Raw genomic sequence first — 16,846 nt, 5'->3', positions numbered from 1 at the left:
GGCTGGAGGGCTCCCCCAGAGTTAGTGTCGAAGTGTCCTTAAGCAAGACGCTGAACCCCTAATTGCTCCCGATGAGCAGGTTGGTGCCTTGCATGGTTTCCTCTGCCATCGGTGTATGAATGTATGTGTGAATGGGTGAATGTAATGCACAATCTATGTAAAGTGCTTTGGATAAAGGCGGTATATGAATGCACCATTTACCATTTTACCATTTATCTCAGCCATATGTATTTGTATACCATACATGGAACTGGATAGAGCTCTCTCATCATTATTCTACTGTAAGTATTTGTCTCATCAGCGAGAACTGCACAGTGATGGTGAAAAAAGAGGACAAACCACACGTCGTTTGACTAAACATTTCCAGTTGTCAAGTGCAATCATCAGTATGTTCATCATAAATAATGTTTTTATTATTGTTTGGTGTGCATTACACTTTTTTCATAATTATACATATTAAACTATTGACTTATTATCTTTGCATTATTTGAATTAGGGGTCTATAATAAGATGAAAAGCCAGTGGCTAAATAGATCTCATGGCCACAATGAAACTGTTGGGGGGGGGGGGGGGGCTCAGTATTTGTGGCACTAATGTTTATGCAGACATACTAGTCTAATAGTTTTAAAATGTGTAGCACACTGGCATAGACACTATGGCACATTACGAGTTCATTAGTTTACATTTAGTTTGAGTTTCCGGTAAAGTCATTGACCAGTTATTTTGTATGTTTACATTTTTGGAGGAGTTTTAGTAGTGGTATTCCATAGATATAATTATACACGTAGATACCCTGTACCGCACTGGCTGCTGCTGTTCATTGGAGTGATGCGTCAACGTGACCACTAGTCAACCCCCTTGCTTTGTTAGGACACTGACACAGCTCCTTAATTAATCCATTGCCATATTACTGAGAAATGCTGTTTAAATTGGACCAGATCCAAGGGGAAGGCAGCTCTGGGGTGGTTAAGCTGGACGTATACTTCGTCGTACAGCATCCAGTTATCGAAGCAGAATCGAACATGGCTACTACATGGCACTCGACCCCCTTGTTAAGCCTTTCTTTTACACTTCTTAGTATGCAAAAGCAATATATTTGATGTTAATCGAGTAATCATACTAATTCAATGTTTCTGTATTATTACATCTTGTATGGGTGTATAGGAGTACAATTATTTTGTTCTGGTTCCTCAGTCATTTCTATGTTTTTGTAGGTGTTTCTGCAGGCTTTTGTATAACATAGTGATTCTACAAGCAAGCACATCAGTGCATGCAGTTACTTCTCTGAAACAAGAGTTACAAGGTCCTATGAATTCATTGTGAAAACATTACAGCAATTCATCAATATAAAAATTAAGAAATGTACTGCTACTTTTACTTTTACTTGTACTTTAAGTATTTTGAAAAGCATGTACTTTTGAATTCTTACGTATATTTAAAATCAATTCGTTTTTTACTCTTACTTGAGTAACATTTTGACTGAGCTACTTCTATTTGTAGTGGAGTAAATTTGCGCATGGGTATCAGACTACTCTTACTCAAGTACTAGGGTCGAGTACTTTGTCCACCTCTGGCAAGGAAGGCTTGGGTGGGTTGCTTGAGAGCAACCTACTGTACCAAGCCAAGTCATTTTCTGCGTACGTAATTCTGCTCACACAAATATCACTAAGAAATAGATATACAAATGTAAAACACAAACATTCTACCACGCCCTGGTCAGTAGGCGGTGGTGGTAGAGTATTTACAGATATGAGCAGGGCTGAATGTTTTAAGCATATCAACAGAATGTATGGGCCAACGTAATTTTATAGAAAATGTTTCACCAAGGTTCACAAAATGTACAGGTTAAGTGCATTGGTTCTCGATGTGGGGTCTGTGGACCCCCAGGGGTCCTTAAGGAGTTAGGGCTAAATTAACACTTTACAGTGTATAGATTGGGATCCCAGATATTAAAACTCTGGGTCTTTGTTAATTAAAATGTTGTTACAGGACTTGCCTACTAATCAGTAACTAAGAAAATTCAAACATTAGTACTTTTACTTTTGGTACTTAAAGTATATTTTGACGCCAATACTTTTGCACTTTTACTCAAGTAACATTTTGAACACAGGCCCTTTTACTTACTTGTAACAGAGTATTTTTATATTGTGGTATTGCTACTTTTACTTTAGTAAAATATCGAGTACTTCTTCCACCACTGACCTCCAAAGTTAGATACTGTAGGCTACTGCAGCTAAGAGATTTACTGTCAATATATAAGGGTGCCATTTTCCTCTTGGTTCAATCTGAGATTTTTTAGTAAGCTATTAATTACTCAATTAGCCAACTTGAATAACTTATTTTTTTGTAATTTATGCATACACATATTTTTGCTTATTTCCAGGGGTCATCGCCATGCTTGTAGTGGACATTTTTGTGTGGTTCTCAACCAGTGGTCCTTGGGGGGGTACCAGGAGGTCCCCAGCAAAATGTGTTAATATAGCGTCACAATCATTTTAACCACTTAGCTTTGGCTATTCAAAAATATGTTTTTGAAAGATCTTGAAAATGTGTGCAAATCTTTGAATATATATATTCTTTTAAGGTGAACATTTTTAACTCAAATCTTTGCTTCTGGGGGTCCCTGGAACATTTTCAGATGGGGGTCCGCGGCCAAATGTATATCAATTTAGGGGTCCTTGGCATTAAAAAGGTTGAAAACCACTGACATAAAGAGCTATCCCTAATTGACCATTACAGGTCTGTAACTCTGAGAGTGTACAAATTACATTTGTACACGTCTCTCAGAGTGGAAACCTGCAGAATGACATTACTGACAGTAATTGGGTCTTATGATCAAAATAAGAACATTATAATGGTGTGTAAAAAAAAAAAAAAAAAAATGCCATGGACCAGGCCAAGTCTTGCCACGGACACATCTGTCCGTGTACGGACATATTGATGACCCCTGCTTATTTCTAACGTTTTTTTCTCTGCATATTAGTGGTGTAAGGGCTCTGTAATGTTGTCATCATGGGTAGCAGTTGTAAGGTGTTTGACACTCCTCTGTCTTATACCCAGTGGTGTAAAGTAACAAAGTACATGTACTCAAGTGCTGTACTTAAGTACAATTTTGAGGTATTTTTTAATTTACTGGAGTATTTTTAATTTTCAGTACTTTTACTATTCTACTCCACTATATCTCAGAGGCAAATATTGTACTTTTACTCCACTACAATTATTTGAAAACTTTGGTCACTTGTAGATTTTGATTATTATTACAAAATGCATAAAACACCTTTTGAAAGCAAGCTCACAATGTGTCGCATTGTGAGCTTGTAGATCTGCTATTTTCAAAAGATTTGTATACATTTAATACATTCGAAAACTTGTGAAACTTCTGACTTCTGGCTAGAAGGAATAGAAGGATTGCCTTCTAATGTGGCCTAATTCAGAAGAGAGAAAAGTAAATCCCTTTTGAAAAACATGACAAATTATTTTGTCATGGCCTTGATGGGAATAAACTGATTATCTCGAACTTGGTCTGGCTTTAAGTGCTCTTGAATACAACAAGATCCAGCCAGTTTTCACTAAAAGATTTTTACACATTTGAAAACTTGAAATGGGACAATCATGAGTACTTTTACTTTTGGTACTTTAAGTATTGATTGATTGATTGACTGAATAATTTATTAGCAGTTTGAAAAATAGCATATAAAAGTACAGTTCAATGCAAGGTCTGCTAAGGGAATTTTAGACCCAAGAAAGCCTATATGGCTTGTTTCCATTGGGGTCCTTTGTACTCAATTCATCGAAAAGTACATTTTGAATCCAATTCTTTTGTACTTTTACTCAAGTACATTTTTAATTCCGGACTTTCACTTATTACATTATTGCACTATTGATACTTTTTACTTAAGTAAAAAAAGAAGAACCCGTGGTTGTCATGTAGGTTATATGTGTGGCGGGCTGCGTTGACTGATTGATTGATTGAAGCACTTTATTTAGAAAGACAAACAGTATAGGCCTATTAGTTGGCTACAATTCACAATAATAGGTCCTCTAAACTGGATCGCTCATAAAAGCACAATGGCTTATTTAAAATGAGAGGTGCTTTTTGGTGCATTGTCTTTAACAATGACTGATTATCACACCATTGACCATTGTATGAAGCCTGCAGCAGGGGGGGGGGGGTATTTAGCCTATATAATTTACTCCATCTCAGGATGGTGTTGCTCGCCGACAACAAGGACTGGTCTATAGTAGATCATCAGACCTTGTGTAGGGGGTCCCCAGCGAAATTAGTTAACAGCGTCACAATCAACCACTTATGCTTTGGCTATTCAAAAATAGCAGATATTCAAGCTCATATCTGCTATTTTGGAAAAAATCTTGAAAATGTGTGGTCCCCAACAAGGACTGATATGATATAGCTTTAGATCTGACTGATCTACTAGATCAGTGGTTTTCAACCTTTTTCATGCCAAGGACCCCAGATTGATATTCCTTTGGCCGCGGACCACCATCTGAAAATGTTTTGAGCCAGGGACCCCCAGAAGCAAAGATTTGAGTAAAAAATGTTCGATTTAAAAATGTATGTATTCAAAGATGTCCAACACCGTTGTAGCCTGCTATGGACTGGAAGATCTAGAAGACTATAAACATTTGGCCTAGTATACGTCAGGTCTATAGTTTAGTATAATAACAATAATACTACTACTAATAATAATAATAATAAATAATAATACTAATAATAGGCTATTGTTATTATTATTAACCACTTAAACCCCCATGTGGTCCTTCATGAGTCCCTCAGGATCTGTGCTAGTATATTGTCTGTTATCTGTTGTTATTATTGTTCGTCATTGTTATTATTATTGTATTATTGTGGAGAAAGCTTTCGCAGTTAATAATAACATTTTTTTTTAAATAATTATGATCGTAATTAATATTATGGTCATAATCATGATTATGATCATGATTATACAAAATATAATTATTATGATTATAATTATTATTAGGCCATTTCTACATCATTATGAATATGGACACAACAACAATGAAGCCACTCACCCCAGAGATCCAGACGCACACAAACACAATAACGGGTGACACGGATCCTATAGCTGCTCTACCAGCCTCCACAACAACCCGCCGGGTTATTAGAACGATCCTCCATGTAGAACAACCTCAACCATTATACAGCCTCCCATTAATATTCACCAATAGGCAAATATCTAGGCTTGATCGTTAATATTCCTCCTTTTAAAAATGTCAAACGACATAATAAATCATTCGATCAAATCAAATGTCGCTTGGATTGGATCCTTCAGTGGATCACCGCCAGTGATCGCGTGGATCGAGCTGTTGGTCAGTCAGTGTGCAGTAGAGCTCCTTCCCTCTATGCTGATGACACGCTGTTCATTATAGATTCCAGGCTGGCGCGGGGGGGAAAAAAGGAACTAAATCATATTCCCGGGAAAAGTAGCCAGTTCAGTCAGTGAAGGATTTTCTGTGACTCGAACATTGTGTCCCTGTCCGCTCTGACAGCACAGCACTGTGTGTGTGTGTGTGTGTGTGTGTGTGTGTGTGTGTGTGTGTGTGTGTGTGTGTGCGTGCGTGCGTGCGTGCGTGTGTGTGTGTGTGCGTGCGTGCGTGCGCAAAACACAACCAACCCGCCTACACACACAAAAGGAGGTTTTCCAGGAACTTTCCAGGAACCTGATCACGTGGTGCGGACTGCGAAGCCTTTTTTTTTAAGGTGGACTCACACTGATGTGATCATGAACGTGACTCTCTCTCTCTCTCTCTCTCTCTCTCTCTCTCTCTCTCTCTCTCTCTCTCTCTCTCTCTCTCTCTCTCTCTCTCTCTCTCTCTCTCTCTCTCTCTCTCTCTCTCTCTTAATTAAAACGCACATGAATGCCTGCAATAACATATTTCATTCGGCTATGAGATCAGACCGTGTTTTGCTGGTACTTATTACCAAAATAAAATACTCTGTTATTACGAGTAAAAGTCCAGAATTACTTTGAGTAAGTACAAAATATATTGGTATCAAAATACCAATACCAAATACCAAAAAAGTTAAAGTACTCATTGTGCAGATTGTCCCATTTCAAGTTTTCAAATGTAGCCTACACAAATCTTTTGTGCATTGTGAGCTTGTAGATCGGTTATTTTCAAAAGGCCGAAATGTATGTGGGCTGAAGTGGTTTTGTAATAATAATCACTCTACAAAGTAACTAGTAGGCCTAAACTAAAGTTTTTAAATAAATATAGTGGAGTAAAAAGTATACTATTTGTTTCTGAGATGTAATGGAGTAGAAGTAGGTAAAGTACAAATACCTCAAAATTATAAGTACAGTATTTGAGTAAATGTACTTAGTTACTTTACACCATTGCTTATTACAAGCTGGTGGTGTTTGTATCCTTCCTACCTGTCAGTGTGTAGACTATTCATTATTTATTGTCCCATTGATTGAGATAAAAAAAAAACGTAACGCTATGATACAATGATATCATTATTAATGTTGTATTAATGTATTAAAAAATCAATAGAGAATGTTGGAAAAAAATTATTCATGATAGCAATACTGAAGTATATAGATTTAAGTAAACGTATCAATACTGCAATGTAGAAATACTCTGTTACAAGTAAAACTCCGGAATTCAAATTTGACTTGAGTTAAAGTATTTTTTAATGAATACATGTCCCATCCTATTGTGCAGTTTAACAAAACTACATAAAAAGATTCTTATTTGCGAGGGAACCAGTGACTGGAAAACAGTTGCTTCTAAACGACATACTGCAAGATGTAGGCTAGTGGCGCCACCGTGCGGCAAGAACCGTAAAATGCATTCTAATGTTTTGATATGTCACTTCTTTAGCAGCCATATTATGAAGACATTCACAGGTGTTACCAATGATACTAATGAAGGCTCTGTTCTGGTCAAACAGAGTCAGGGTGCTGATATTGTGCATGTTGGCCCAATGGAAACACTCTGTTACACCAGTGGGTCTACAGTTGGGGTCCAGGGACCCTCAAGGGCTTCCAAATGGCCCCTTACAGGTGTGTAACTCTGAGAGTGTACAAATGGAACCGTTGATTGATTGATTGATGTACTTTATTTAGTAAGACATGAGAACATCAGTACATGGAAGTACAAATTCACAATACAAGGTCTACTAAACTATATATATATATATATATATATATATATATATATATATATATATATATATATATATATATATATATATATATATATATATATATATATATATATATGTATATATATAATATTTCGTGTCCACCACTAATCGGATGTTATTTGCGTGTACTGCAGCCTCCTGGTCGATAGGTGGCAGCGATGCGTTCGCACACAGGAAGTGTATATGAGCGGCGGCGCGCGCTAGCCGGAAGTGTTCACTGAACACAGCGCGCGCTCGGGCCGTTGGGCGGTTTATTCAACACAGAGCAACAACAAACACTGACAGCAGAGGATAGAAGCTACAGTCAGCTAATAGAAAGGTAATGTAGTCGAATAAACGTCACTTTAACAGGCATGGTAACTCGGTGGGATACTCTCGTGTTGTACATTTCCTCTGTATGAGTCTTATATAAGTATATAAGACTAGCCATGGTTCACATGACGCTCGTCTGTCACAAGCGTCACGGTGCAACTTGTCCTGATTTTGGAATTTTCTCCATTACAACCCGCACATCTACATAAACGTTCAGAGTTCAAATATAAAGTGCGTACCCCACGCCCACGGATGTTACAAGTTAAAACGCTCGTGTCTAAGTACCCGCATCTTCCGTATTGTTCAATAAAAAGCATTTCATCCGATTGGTGGCCATTCTCTCTCCGTGTGCTTTCAACTACGCGCCCCTATCGGTTGGGAGGTGTATTTTACTCGGATAGATTATAACTCTATGAGAAAATGGCCGCCGATCGGATTAAAATGCTTTTTATTCAACAATACTGAAGAAACGGGTACTTAGACCCGAGCATTTCAGCTTGGCACATCCGTGGCCGTGGGGTCAGTATTTTATATTTGAAATCTGAACGTTTATGTAGATGTACGGGTTGTAAATGGAGACATTTCCAAAACCAGGAACAAGTAGCGCCATGACTGTCATGTTTCAGGGCTAATAAGACAGTAATGTTCCATCAACATTAGCCAAGTCTTATGTAGTAACAGCAGTGGAGGAAAAAGTACACACATCGTTTACTTAAAGGTATCAATACTGCGACGTAGAAATACTCTGTTACAAGTGAAAGTCCGGAATTCAAAATGTACTTGAGTAAAACGTACCAAAGTATTGGTATTACAATGTACTTAATGTACCAAAAGTAAAATAACTCGTTATGCAGAATGTCACATTTCAATTCACACGCATACAAAGCTGCAAGCTTGTAGATCTGCTATTTACAAATGGCCGAAATGCTGAAGTGGGTTATGCATGTTTTGTAATAATAAAACAAATCACTAAAGTTTTCAAATAATTGTAGTGGAGTAAAAAGTACAATATTTGCCTCTGAGATGTAGTGGAGTAGAAGCAAAAGTACTGAAAATTGGAAATACTCCAGTAAAGTAAAACATACCTCAAAATTGTACTTAGGTACAGTACTTGAGTAAATGTACTTAGTTACTTTACACCAGTGGTTCTCAAACTTTTTCATGTGAAGGACCCCCAAAATGATATATATTTGGCTCAAAAATATTTTGTGCCAGGGATTTTTCAAAAATAGCCAAATTATAAAATATGGTTAAAGTGGTTAAAATGATTGTGACGCTAAATGATTAACATATTTTGCTGGGGACCCCCCCAAAGGACCCCTCGGGGTCCCTGGAGCCCACTTTGAGAACCAATGCTCTACACCACTGACATGTACTGTTTTCCCTTTGTACAGCGACAGCAGAGAGAGCCATGGAGCCCACAGAGAGCCGATATGCTCACTTATTAAAGCCCATCCGTGAGCTCACCCAGAACTGGGAAATCGACGTTGCGTCCGAACTCAACGATTATTTGGAAGAGGTAGGAACGATACATTCATGAATTCTGAAGTTGTAACGTTTCACATTCATAAGGTTAGGTAAAAGTATCGATACTTTTACCTAGGTAAAAGTATCGATACTGCAATGTAGAAATTCTCTGTTACAAGTAAAAGTCCGGAATTCAAAGTGCACCTGAGTGACAGTACTAAAGTATTGGCATGAAAATGTACTTAAAAGTACTCATTATGCAGAATGTCCCATTTCAAATGTATAAAAATCATTTGAAAATAGCCGATCTACAAGCTCACAATGCGTCATTGTGAGCTTGTAGATCGGCTATTTTCAAATGGCCGAAATGTATACAGGGCTGAAGTGGGTAATGTATGTTTTGTAATCATAATCAAAATCTACAAAGTAACTAATAACTAAAGTTTTCAAATAATTGCAGTGGAGTAAAAGTACAATATTTGCCTCTGAGATGTAGTTGAGTAGAAGTAAATGAAAGTACTGAAAATTGGAAGTACTCCTGTGAAGTAAAAGTCCCTCAAAACTGTATTTAAGTACAGTACTTGAGTAAATGTACTTTACACCACTGGAAACAAGTCATAGTGCTTTCTTGGATTTATCCTTTTAGCATCCTTTTGTATGAAACTGTACCTGTGTTTTTTTTTTGCAAACCGTTAATAAAGTATTCAATCAATGAAAAGAAAATACTCCCTTCTGCCCTGGTAGCTGGAGGAGATGAGCATCCCTATTGATGGCGGCCAAATCACGCTGAATTTTGCAGAAGCAGCGTTGCTTATTCAAGGATCGGCTTGCATCTACAGCAAGAAGGTATGCATGTCTGCAACGGTAGAAACACACTTAGACACCATTTCCATGATGTTCCATGAGTGTCCGTATTGATGATTCCTATTTGCATTACAGGTGGAGCTTCTACACAGTCTGGTGTTCCAGACTCTGGAATACATCAATGACAAAAACAAGAGGTGAGCACCTCTCTTAATCACTTATGCACCCCTAAGGAGGCTCCTTTTAATCCGGGAACGTGTCTGTGTCATTTTAAGATTTCTTTGGCCATTCAAAAATAGCAGATGTACAAGCTACGAGCTTGTTGATCTGCTACTTTTTGATAAATCGTGAACATTTGTGCAAATCATTGAATATATATTTTTATAGGGAATTTCTTTACTCAAATCTTTGCTTCTGGGGGTCCCTGGAACAAAACATTTTCAGATGGGGGTCCGCGGCCAAATACATGTAATTTTGGAGGTCCTTGACATGGAAAAAGTTTGAGCACCACTGATCTAAAGATAAAGATTCGAGTTACAAATGTTAGCCTTAAAAAAATATATCTTCAAAGATTTTCACACATTTTCACGATTCTTTCCAAAAATAGCAGATCTACAAGCTCATAGCGCGGCACCGAGTGCTATGAGCTTGTAGATCTGCTATTTTTGAATGGCCCAAAGAAATCTTAAAATGACACAGATGCGTTCCCGGTCTTAATGGGTTAAAGAAGTGGTTCTCAACCAGTGGTCCTTGAGGGGGTTCCAGGTGGTCCCCAGCTAAATGATGGAGAGTTGGTAACCAAATGGACCTTTTATAGATCTTTAACTCTTGAGAGTGTAAAATGAAACCAAATGGACTCAAGAGTTAAATTATTGTTAAACATCTGCATTAGTTAATTAAATAATTGTTATTTTGATCAACGTTTGCCTGTTATCTCTCCTAATGGTATTAACATCAATACATCATGGAATTGTGGACGAAATCGTGTCAAACGGTCTGAGAGTCTAAATCTCATCAAACGGTGGTTCCGTGGCTCAAATGCCAAATAAATAATGGACCTTGACATGAAAAAGGGTTGAAAACCACTGGGTTAAAGGGAAAATAAATGCAAAGCGATCGCTTTCATTCTACACCCAAGCCACTTCAGTCTGCATCTCTTCTTGTGGAGCTTCTTTACACGTTGTGTTTTGTGCATTGTGTTGTCGTGTGCTCCTGACAGGCGCGCCAAGCAGGCGGCGACGTCCGCAGAGGACGACGCGGACCAGGCGGACTCCAACCAAGACGAGGAGGAGGACACTGCAGTAAGGAGAGAAGCGAAACATCGCCTTGTATATCGGTGGTACTCAAACATTCTCAGGCCGCGACCCCCCCCCAAAATAATCATATTTGAACTGGGCTCTTGGAATTGTAGGAATTACATTTTGTTTGACTCTCTTCCACAGATAAAAATTGTGAAAATAGCAGATCTACAAGCTCACAACGCCTCGCTGAGCTTGTAGATCGTCTATTTTCAAATGTTCTGCCTTTTTCTTATATAATTTGACAATTTGGCCAATGTTTGACCAGTTTTTATAGTATAGTTTGTTGATTACTTCTGATGCAGTAATGGTATTTTTGTTTTCTTTCTTTCTTTTTTGGTATTAAAAAGGACTGAAAAATCCTTTAAATTGTCACTTCACTGTCATCTAGGGACCCCCCTGGGGGGTCCCGACCCACAGGTTGAGAACCACTGACCTATATCAGTGGTTCTCAAGCATTTTGATGTTTGAGAACTGATATGCATTTGCCCACAGACTCCTATTTGAAAATGTTTGTGCCAAGGAGGACCCCCATAAGAGATTTTTAAAAATGGCTGACCTTCAAGCTCTCAACACTGAGCTAGATAGATTGGCAATTTTTTTAGTTTGTAGATCGGCTGTTATCGAATAATAGCCTAAAAATAAGATGGGTCTTAATTTTTTTCATTTTTTTTTTCATTTTTTTTTTCCTTCACAGCAACAGGAGATATCACTCCTACAAGATTTAGACTCCAATCCACCTCCTGGTTAACTTATGACTTCAAAAACCTGTATCTCGGCTCCTGTGTACTTTTTTTTTTTTACAATGTTAATTTAACTATTTTCAACTGGCTGCAACTATGGAACGGATTACCGAATGTTTTAATTTTTTTTCCCCCGATTGTACGAGACCTGTATGTGTGTAATGAGGGGATCACCGTGAGGACGGTGATCACTGAAAATATTTTGTGACTACTTGAAAAAGGTTCAAAAATTGTTAAAGATCCTGGCACTCAAAGTATAATATTTTAATAAACCTCTGGCACCCAATGTGTTAAAGGTAGGGTAAGTGATTTTCTTTGGTTAGAATAAGTGTTAAATGGCTCTATATTCTGATAGTACTCATTGCTATAGAGTGTTTGTTCAATTACGGGAGTCTCCATGTCTCTCCAGCTCTTTATTAAACAGAAATTAAGCTTTAACCTTTTAATACACAATGTTCTGTTTTAACTAAAAGATATCACTTACCCTACCCTTTTTAAGCATTTAAACTGTTCCTCATTTTGCTGGAGAGGGAACCCTTTGGAACCCTCTCAAGGGTTCTCTTTGAGAACCAGTGATCCAACTGAATGTCACTGTTACGTTTTACAGAGATGGTCTCTACAATTGTCTTTGTTTATTGTCCTTCAGTTCAAATCTTTGGACTGCGTCACGTCGGACAGAGATTTCCCAGAAGACGGCGATTCCACCACGGTTGGTACCCTTACCCCTTTAACCCATTTAGACCGGGAAAGAATCTGTGTCATTTTTTGATTTCTTTGGCTATTCAAAAATCTACAAGCTCGTAGCGCGGCACTCGGTGCTGCGCTACAAGCTTGTATATCTGACATTTTTGAAAAAAAAACATTTTCAACTCAAAATCTTTGATTCTGAGGTTCTACAAATGTCTTCTAAATCCTACAGTTTTTTTTTAAAACACATGTTTCTATATCAGTGGTTCTAAAACTTTCATATCAAGGACTGTTCCAGGGACCCCCGAGAAGCAAAGATTTGAGTTACAAATGTTCACTTTAAAAATAATATATATATATATATATATATATATATATATATATATATATATATATATATACTCTGTGCCTATGAGCTTGTATATCTACTATTTTTGAATAGCCAAAGTGTAAAATAATGCTTTTTAGCTCAAATAAAAAGAATTACACAGATGTGTTCCCGGTCTTATTGGATAAAAAAAAAACACACAGGTTTGAGCAGGAAATCTTGACCATGTAATCATTGACTGAATAACGGTGTGTATCTTCTATTGCAGAACGTGTATGTGCCACCTCTCCCTCCTGAGTCTCTCATTCCCTTTGAACCCCGTGAGAAGCAGAAAGCACCCCTCTACAGGTGAGTGCCGACACAACATTTCAGATGACCAAAAATTTACTAAATCTAAAAAGGATATTTTTTTCAAAAGACTAAAACAAAATGTGCTGTCAAAATTAACACTGGCTTTCAATTTCAATACTATTTTCAATATGTAGCACATAGCATCACCATTCACGTTGGTACAAGCTGATTGCAAATACATCAATTATATCTATTTATTGAGAATTTTTAAGAACCTCACAGACTGTAATGTTGTTGGTTTTTTTTTTGCCTGCCTGCCTGCCTGCCTGCCTTAGCCTGAAAGGTGAGGATTTAGGCAGCTGGAGGGACTTTCGGATAAACACCTACATCCCAGATGCTGAAGATTTAATCGACATCCGCTTCAAGCTGGACTCGGTGTGGTCCAAAGCGATTGGGGAGAATTGGCGCAACGACATGTCCCTCACTCAGCACCAAGGTGGGTCAGAAGCAGAACCACAAAGCCGTAGCTGGCCATAGAAAAGTGTTAAGTCCAGTTCTTTGGCTATTCAAAAATATCAGATCTACAAGCTAAAGCTAAACATATATGTATGTTCAAAGATTTGCACACATATTCACGATTTTTCAAAAATGGCAGATCTACAAGCTCATAGCGCGGCACTCGGTGCCACGCTATGAGAAGAGCGTCGGAAGAGATCCAGTAGAACTAAAAGACAAGTCATCTCATGTTTGGTTGCACTCGGGTGTCGCTGCGACGCGTTGTGAGCTTGTAGATCGGCTATTTTCGGCATGCAACCAAGTGTAAAATCAGCCATTACGACGCCATCAATTGGGCACCGCCAAAATACATTTTAGTCGACTAAATCAACTGTAGATTTAGTCGACTATAATCTTATGATATTTAGTCGACTAAAACTAGACTAAAACTAAAACATTTCAGATGACTGAAATATGACTAAAACTAAATGGAATTTTATTCAAAAGACTAAAACTAAATTAAGATTTGCTGTCAAAATCAACACTGACTGAAGGTTACTTTGGATGAATGCTAGGAGTGTGCCGATATATCGTCCCGCGATATATCACGATACGTTTTCGTGACGATATGTATCGTTTTGGGAGATTTCTTTTTCTTTCTTTCTTTTTTTTCAATGATAATAATCAGACATGCAAACAGCCCCGAGGTGAAAAGGGTGTCACACTGGGTCAGGTGTCACACTATTGCCCTATTTGGATTCAAAACGGCTATTGTAGCTGAAAAGCTAAAGTTTGCATGTCTGAATAATGCAAAAACTGAATTATTTGTTTGCATTAGCTTTTTTTCTCCCCCATATATTTTCATAATAAAAAAGTGCGTATCGTATCGAAGTTGTGAGCCCAATATCGTATCGTATCGGCACACCCCTAATGAAAGCAGATGGTCTATGTTGGCATCCCCTGACGGGTCTATAGTCCTCTGGCTCTGTTCAACCCATTAAGACCTGAGGCCCATTCTACAAATGTCTTCTAAATCCCAACAGTATTCTGAAAAAAAACTTATGTTTCTATATCAGTGGTGCTCAAACGTTTTCATGCCAAGGACCCCCAAAATTATACATATTTGGCCGCCGACCCCCATCTCAAAATATTTTGTTCCAGGGACCCCCAGAAGCAAAGATTTCAGTTAAAAATGTTCGCTTTAAAACTATATTATATTCAAGGATTTGCACATATTTTCACAATAAATAAAAAAAGCAGATCTTCAAGCTCGTACGAGCTTGTATATCTGCTATTTTTGAATAGCCAAAGTGTAAAATAATGCTTTTTAGCTCAAATGAAAAGGTGACACAGATGCGTTCCAGGTCTCAATGGGTTAAAATAGTGTACCTGTGTTTTAGGGCCAGATGTGCCGGTTCAAGCACCGTGGAACGCTGTGATGGGTGCTGCCAACGATGACATGGAGGCAGGTGACGACGGAGGCGGGAGCTTCCTTCCTCTGGAGGACAACGGCGTGGAGATGGACGGGAGCCCACGGGAACACATCGAAAGAAACCAGGTACGACATCACACCCCCGTTAAAAAACAAAGGTTGGATATACAGACAGTGGTGGGAAAAAGTACTCTCATGTTTTACTTAAGTAACTGCAATAATAGAAACGCCATGTTACAAGTACAAGTCTGGAATCCAAAATGTACTTGAGTAAAAGGACAAAAGTATTGGCATCAAAATGTACTTTAAGTACCAAAAGCAAAAGTAGAATGTCCCATTTCACAAGTTTTCAAATCTATACAAATCTTTTGAAAATAGACGATCTTCAAGCTCACAATGCATTGTTTGTGAGCTTGTAGATCTGCTATTTTCCACTATTGATCATTACACCGAAGTATGTAAGGGCTTAGGTTTTGTTGTTCTGTGTCCAATCCCAGGCCGGTCAGGCTGCCGGTGAAGGCAGAGTGCTTCGAGAGAGACCCGTCCAGCCCTCTGCGGAAGAGCAGAAACGGCAGAAGAAGGAGGAGGCGGCAAGGAAGCATGTATGCACAACGCCTTACTCTGTCTTATTGCGCCGCATATCAAGTCCCTGCTAGCAATGATGAGTTCTCAAATTCGGCCCGAACCCGACCCTGCCCGACCCGACGTTTTCGGGCCGGGCCGAGTGTTGCCAGATTCTGTGAGAGAAACGAGCAACCAGGTCTAGGAAAACCAGCCCAAAAGAAGCGACTATGGGCCACAGGAGCACTTTAACATGTACATCAGCTATTTGAAAATAGCAGATCTACAAGCTCACAACGCGTCGCATCGCGACGCGTTGTGAGCTTGTAGATCGGCTATTTTCAAATAAAATATTGCGGGGAAATTATAATAAGCAGATCTGGCAACCTTGGCCGGGCCCAGAATCTATGCCAATTAGTCTGGCTGGGACGAGCCTCGGGTTCCACAAAAAAAAAAAAAATCTATTACCCCCCCAAAAATGAATTCAACTAGCCCCTAACGGTAATGCTGACGGAAATGGCAGTGGATGTGTTGGATGCAGCTCAAAGCGAACTTTACTCAGGTATCTAGTTTGTCGCCGTCCGCCCTTCCCAGCCCGTGTTATTAAAGAAAAATGAGCGACATTGGCCAAAACTCAATCAAAAATCAGCGAAAGTTACCAAAGTTACCAATTTCAAGATGTTTTGGCCATTATCTCTGGAACGGAAGGTCCAATCTGCTCAGTTCAAAGCTTATTAGATGTGTGACTTTGAGGACATTAAGCACTTAACGACACCTTTTTGGGGGGTTTTCTGGCCTAAAACTATGGTAATTGGTCGACCCGGGCCTCCTTCATTTTCAGGCTAGTTTAGAACTAAAATGCACATAGCAAAGTAGCCCCAGAAGCCAAAGGGTATGTTCACACCAAAAGCAGCCTATTGAATATTGATAACAAAGTTTTAAACTAGCACTTATTGTAGATGTGATCTTAACCACTTAAACCCCATATGGGAGTCCCTCAGGGCTCAAGTAGTGTATTTTCTGTTATTGTGGAGAAAGCTTTCGCTGACAAGCTCACAACGCGTCGATCTGCTATTTTCAGCAAAAGCTTTCCCCACAATACCGATGCTGGGGTTTAAGTTTTAGCAACCGTAATCGAGATTGAGCAACTGCCTGGCATGTTTCTTTCCTAAAATGTATTGATTGTTTCCGGACAAGTTGTCAAAGATGCACGCCGAGTATCTGTGTTTCTCTTAA

General features: G+C 38.7%; 2 protein-coding genes across 4 annotated transcripts in view; one reads left to right on the top strand and one right to left on the bottom strand.

Moving 5' to 3' along the window:
• The window catches only part of socs2 (suppressor of cytokine signaling 2), a 267,878-nt gene extending 262,339 nt beyond the window's left edge, over nt 1-5,539 (bottom strand). For both annotated transcript variants that reach the window (XR_013932601.1, XM_080420838.1), the window contains exon 1: nt 5,053-5,539. The gene's annotated coding sequence lies outside the window, so the exon portion shown is untranslated. The remainder of the gene's footprint in view (nt 1-5,052) is intronic.
• A 1,899-nt stretch (nt 5,540-7,438) lies between these two features.
• LOC308079371 (condensin-2 complex subunit H2-like) overlaps nt 7,439-16,846 on the top strand; it is a 31,956-nt gene continuing 22,548 nt past the window's right edge. For both annotated transcript variants that reach the window (XR_013932599.1, XM_080420833.1), the window contains exons 1-10: nt 7,439-7,511; nt 8,899-9,023; nt 9,716-9,817; nt 9,911-9,972; nt 10,995-11,076; nt 12,463-12,525; nt 13,100-13,179; nt 13,458-13,618; nt 15,018-15,175; nt 15,547-15,651. Coding sequence is in view for 1 of the 2 variants with exons in the window: in XM_080420833.1 (XP_080276959.1) it covers nt 8,916-9,023; nt 9,716-9,817; nt 9,911-9,972; nt 10,995-11,076; nt 12,463-12,525; nt 13,100-13,179; nt 13,458-13,618; nt 15,018-15,175; nt 15,547-15,651 (921 nt within the window). In the remaining variant the exon portion in view is untranslated. The remainder of the gene's footprint in view (nt 7,512-8,898; nt 9,024-9,715; nt 9,818-9,910; nt 9,973-10,994; nt 11,077-12,462; nt 12,526-13,099; nt 13,180-13,457; nt 13,619-15,017; nt 15,176-15,546; nt 15,652-16,846) is intronic.

Source organism: Gymnoscopelus braueri, assembly GCF_963280865.1.
Source record: "Gymnoscopelus braueri genome assembly, chromosome: 23".
Classification (NCBI taxonomy): Eukaryota; Metazoa; Chordata; class Actinopteri; order Myctophiformes; family Myctophidae; genus Gymnoscopelus; species Gymnoscopelus braueri.
The sequence above is the reverse complement of the archived record's forward strand: the minus strand, read 5'-3'. Positions and strand labels throughout refer to the sequence as shown.